We start from the raw sequence: 5,474 nt of genomic DNA, 5'->3' as shown, positions 1-5,474 counted from the left end.
TTTAGACTAGACATTGTGGGACACCCGTGCAGTCCTGCCCTTGAGAGGCTAAGGTGGAAAAGTGACTGAAGTTCAGGAGTTCACGATGAGCATGTGCAGCAGAGTGAGAGCTCATCTCAAAAGCAGGCAAAACCCACATTTATACTTGAGTGTGAGTTGCCTACAGGAGTATCTGACTAGTAATTCAACATGTCTGAGTAGAGACTACTTTAGAAAAGAATGATCTTTCCAGGTAACACGTCATAGCATGCCTGCTTAGTAATAGCAGCATGAGAGTCAAAGGCAACTCTGAGTCTAACTAGAAAACAGTCAGCACGAGAGCACAGGTCTGAAGGCATCAGAATAAAGTGAAATGGATCTTTCTGTTTTCGTGGTCAGCAAAAAGAGCTCTTTAGTTAGTGAGTTAGTTACTGCCTCTGCTGTAGTCCTCAAAGGAAGACCGGCAGGCAGCAGCTGAAATCTGGGCATTCCCAGGGCCCCTCAGTCATCTCAGCTTGTCAAAACATTTTCTTTTGGAGTCTTTTAGAGCAGAGTTGGGAAACAGTTCTGTAAGTCCATGGCTGAGATCTTTGTCTTGGTCTTCAGTGTTTTTTTCCATATGAGTTACAGATTTTATCAGGTCATTAGAGAATTTCTTTCACTAGAATGTGCCAAGAATTATATTGAATAAATGTATTGGGAGAAATCTAGAGATGAAAATTCTAAAGAAAATAAAACTAATCATCAATGTTTTTTTAAAAAATGTTCCCCTCCATGCAGACATATATATTTGTATATATACATATATTTGTTAACTTTTTTTCAGACTTGCCTTTATTGAACTCAACTACCAGTTCCGTACAACATCTGAACTGCAATCTGAAGTAATAAGACACTATTCAAAACAGGTTAGTATGAGACTACCTTAAAAACGGATAGAAATATGTGAGCTAGTGAGGCCAGGAGACAGATGCCACATGGAACCAGAACCTTCCTGGTAGGCCACAGCCTCATGGCAATACACAGATTAATAGAAACTGGTTAACTCAAGATGTAAGAGCTAGCAAGGAATATAACTAAGCTGTTGACCAAATAGTATTGTGATTGATATAGTTTCTATGTGATTATTCAGGCTGGGCAGCTGGAAAATGAATGAGCAGTCTCCATTTACATGCATGTGCACTGTAAATGTGTCAGGAGAGCAAATAACAGATTTCAAATTTTTAAACATGGTTCTCCTCCCTCAGATTTATTAATAAGAACTTCAACCAAACCACCATTTCAATTTTTTGTCCTTGTTCGTAAAACAAAACAAAATAAAAAACATTGTTAGAATTTTTTTCTGAATCAGTATGGATTAGAAATACATATAATTTTTAATCATGCTTAGTTTCTTCAAACTGTCAGTCACTGATGAACACAAATATTTTTAGTGTGGAGTTATTGAGTCCACTACACACCTTGTTTCCGTGAATCTGTTCAACTCTAGAAAGATTCCTCTCTCTCAAGATTTAGACTTGAGTTCTGGACGTGCATTTCACTTTTGCCATGTGCTTGTGACACTGGGAAATCTGTAAGATGCTGGTAGCAGTAGCTCATAAGTAATGGAACACCGAAAACCTTTTCTGGGTTCTAGACTCTAGAATTTCTTTTTATCTCTTTTCACAGTAACACCAAGTTGCTTTTCAAAAACCAAGTATAAGGTTGTGTAAAGTGGCTTAGTGACTTTGAAGTACTTGCCTTGTAAGCTTGACGACCTGAGTTTGAGCCCCAGAACCCATGTGAAAATGCCAAGTATGCTAGTATGTACTTACAGTCCCAGCACTGAGTGGTCAGAGACACAATCACTGGGGTTTACATGCCATCAGTCTAGGCTCATAAGAACCTGTCTCAAAGAAGAATGATCATATTCCTCAAGATGATGCCTGAGGTTAAACCCTGCCTTCCACAGTTACCCACACACAGTATGTACCTCCACATACATTACAAACACATGTTTTTAGTAATTATATTTTTAAATGAAGAATCAAGATAAGAGGACTGGAGAACACTTGCTGTTCTTCCAGAGGATAGTGGTTTGATTCTCAGAACCCACATGGCAGCCCACAACTTTTTGTAACTCCAGTCCCAGGGCTTCTAACACCCTCTTCTGTCCTCTGAGGATACTGCATGTATGTGGTATACCAATATGTATGGAGGCAAAACACCCATATAAATAAAATAAAATGCAAAAAGGAATAGTGATAGAGTTTAGGTCTTGAGATTTGTAGTAAAAATGTTAGCCTGCGCAAACTGGATGTGTCTACTATCCTCTCATGACGTTGATACTCATGTTTTATTTTTAGGCTATTAAGCAAATGTATGTACTCATTCTCGGACTTGATGTTTTGGGAAATCCCTTTGGCTTAATTAGAGAATTTTCAGAAGGCGTAGAAGCATTTTTTTATGAACCTTACCAGGTAAAATATTTAACTTTGTATTATGTAATGAACAGTATAAAGTAATGATTTCTTAATATATAAAACATTTCAATTGTTAAACTGTACATATAAACTCTCAAAACTGTAATTTTGAGAGACCTACAAAATTACATTTACAAAATTACATAGGAGCAATTTCTACCTTTTTCCTTCAAATTTCAACTTGAAATTTTGTTAAGATCCCTAACTTTAAGTGTTGTTTTGAAATAAAATCATGAATACAGTTTAGATTATAGGAAAAGGAAGCTTACCATGGATGGTAATTTTGTTTTGCACAAAAGTATGTGACTGTAAAAGTAACCATATAAGCTGGTACTATACAAAACAGTCTTAATAGGAAATAGAAAAGAAGAATTTGTTCTACATCCCTTCATAGTTTCCATAAACATATTTGGAGTTTACCCACTTTACTTAAAAATGCATAACAAAAGCAAAGTAGAACTAATTTTTATTCTGCACATTGTGATATAGAAATTAGAAATGTTAAGAATTTTAATTTTTCTAAAAACTTATGAAGAATACTATATAAACTGTACATGTGATATGAGATGTCCTTCTGTAGATGTGTTGCTTTTATTTATTCATGAATAAAGCTGTTTTGACCAATGGCTTAGCAGAGTAAAGCCAGGCAGGAAATCAGAACAGAGATACATAGAGAGAGTAGGCAGAATCAGGGAGATGCCTTGTAGCCTCAGGAGACAGATGCCACATGGAACCAGAACCTTCCTGGTAGGCCATAGCCTCATGGCAATACACAGATTAATAGAAACTGGTTAACTCAAGATGTAAGAGCTAGCAAGGAATATAACTAAGCTGTTGACCAAATAGTATTGTGATTGATATAGTTTCTATGTGATTATTCAGACTGGGCAGCTGGAAAATGAATGAGCAGTCTCCATTTACATGCATGTAGCAAACATCTTTTTTGTTTTGTTTTGTTTTGTTTTGTTTTTTTCTTCGTCTGGAACAAGATCTGTTGTACCCTTTACACTTTGAGTGTCGTGAAATTACCCTGCAAACTGAATGTAAAGTTTTTGCTGGTATCATTTTCTTTGTTCTTTCAGTTGCTATCGCATTCCATGTATCAGTGAGCTCATCCTTTTATTGCCACTTTGTTTTGTCACCTTAGGGAGCCATACAGGGTCCTGAAGAGTTTGTGGAGGGAATGGCGCTAGGACTGAAAGCACTGGTTGGCGGAGCCGTTGGTAAGCAGCAGAAAGCCCAGCTGCACTTCTAGACAGCAACCACAGTTGAACCTCTAGCTAACATATTACTCTACTAGGTGGACTAGCTGGTGCTGCCTCCAAAATCACCAGTGCGATGGCTAAAGGAGTTGCAGCCATGACGATGGATGAAGACTACCAGCAGAAAAGAAGGGAAGCAATGAATAAGCAGCCAGCTGGCCTTAGAGAAGGCATCACTCGTGGAGGAAAAGGCCTGGTTTCTGTAAGAAATTTCATGGGGTTCTGAATATGTGAGGGAATAGCTTTTCTAATATATAGTTTATATTTTATGTGTATTGGTATGAAGGTGTCAGATCCCCTGGAATTGTAGTTAGAGCCAGTTTTAAACTGCCATGTGGGTGCTGGGAATTGAACCTGGGTCTTCTAGAAAAGCAACCAGTGCTCTTAACTGCTGCCCCATCTCTCCAGCCCCAACAATAGCTTTTAAATCAACATTTTATGAATAAAGAAATAGACATGTAAGTCTAGTTAAATTACTATTGAACATTGTAATGTGGCATATAAAATATTTAGGTAATCTCTAAAAACATTTTGTTTAATTAAATACTTAGGAAGTAAATATGTTAATTTTGTGATCTTAAGAAGAAAAAAACTCTGAGATTTTTTTTTTTTGTCAGCATCATATGGAAATATAACTTTTCGATTATGCTTTCCTTCCAGGGTTTTGTAAGTGGCATTACGGGGATTGTTACAAAACCAATTAAAGGCAAGTGTTGCAGTTGCTTTGGTTGTCACATAGCTCATAAGTTGCTTCCATTCTCATTTGATCCAATTGCTTAAGCTGGTTATGTTTTCTAGGTGCTCAAAAGGAAGGCGCAGCGGGTTTCTTCAAAGGTGTCGGGAAAGGCTTAGTTGGAGCAGTGGCAAGGCCAACAGGTGGCATCATAGACATGGCCAGCAGTACCTTTCAGGGGATCAAAAGGTAAAAACCCTTTGGGAGTGACAGAGGAGTAACATTCTGAAGCCAGGAACAATAAAATGTATCTACCAATGCTTCTCAGGTTCTTAGTTATGAACTCCATGGTGTGGCAGATAGCAAAGGACTTCCTAATCTTGATTCCTTCTAAAGTGCTGACATTATGTGACTTCAGCTTTGTAGAGCTCTCCTTTGTCATCTGTTCCTAGCAATTGTTGGCAATAATGATTTAGTCAGCTAAGCTTTTATGATGAAATTTATCAATATATGCTGTATGTGTCTGTTTTAAATCAGCAAATCCTCCCTGCTTTTGAGAAAAAAAAATGCCATTCTTAGTTCATATTGAATTTGTCTTTACCATACGTTTATAATCTTATTTTAAGATCTGTTACATTCATTCTTCTCTCTTCATTGTTTGTTTCTGGTTTTGTATAGTTTAGAATTAAAGTAGGGAAAGGGGTCATACTTTGACTTCATAAGTATAATATTTTGAGCCATAGTTCTCAGAGAAGCTCAGAAGTTTGAAACCCAAGGAATTCCAAACATGTAACAAGCTATACAGACATGTCACAGAGCTGCTAGATTTACCTTGCATTGGTAAACCCTTGCCATTCTGTACCTGGCTTCATTACCTTCAAGGGTCAATTACAAAGTAAAACATTTTAGAAAGATTAATAAAGGCCAGGAACTATTAAGGGATATATTTATGAAGAAGCACATCAAAACAAAGAATAAGTTATATGAATCAAAGGCAAAATAATTGAAACAGTGTTGGAACTAAGTTAGTATAAAATAATAAAATGATTTGGAAAGGAAATAATTATCTTGAATCTGTTTAATGTCATTTGTAAAGTG

At 36.8% G+C, this 5,474-nt stretch overlaps 1 protein-coding gene across 2 annotated transcripts in view; it reads left to right on the top strand.

The window, feature by feature from the left end:
* Vps13a (vacuolar protein sorting 13 homolog A) overlaps window positions 1-5,474 on the top strand; it is a 221,262-nt gene that overhangs the window by 184,043 nt on the left and 31,745 nt on the right. For both annotated transcript variants that reach the window (XM_005352017.3, XM_026781029.1), the window contains exons 62-67: window positions 806-887; window positions 2,325-2,438; window positions 3,589-3,664; window positions 3,742-3,905; window positions 4,364-4,409; window positions 4,502-4,625. In XM_005352017.3, the coding sequence (XP_005352074.1) occupies window positions 806-887; window positions 2,325-2,438; window positions 3,589-3,664; window positions 3,742-3,905; window positions 4,364-4,409; window positions 4,502-4,625 (606 nt within the window). The remainder of the gene's footprint in view (window positions 1-805; window positions 888-2,324; window positions 2,439-3,588; window positions 3,665-3,741; window positions 3,906-4,363; window positions 4,410-4,501; window positions 4,626-5,474) is intronic.

This window comes from Microtus ochrogaster, chromosome 8 (genome assembly GCF_000317375.1).
Source record: "Microtus ochrogaster isolate Prairie Vole_2 chromosome 8, MicOch1.0, whole genome shotgun sequence".
In the NCBI taxonomy this organism is placed as follows: domain Eukaryota; kingdom Metazoa; phylum Chordata; class Mammalia; order Rodentia; family Cricetidae; genus Microtus; species Microtus ochrogaster.
The sequence above is the reverse complement of the archived record's forward strand: the minus strand, read 5'-3'. Positions and strand labels throughout refer to the sequence as shown.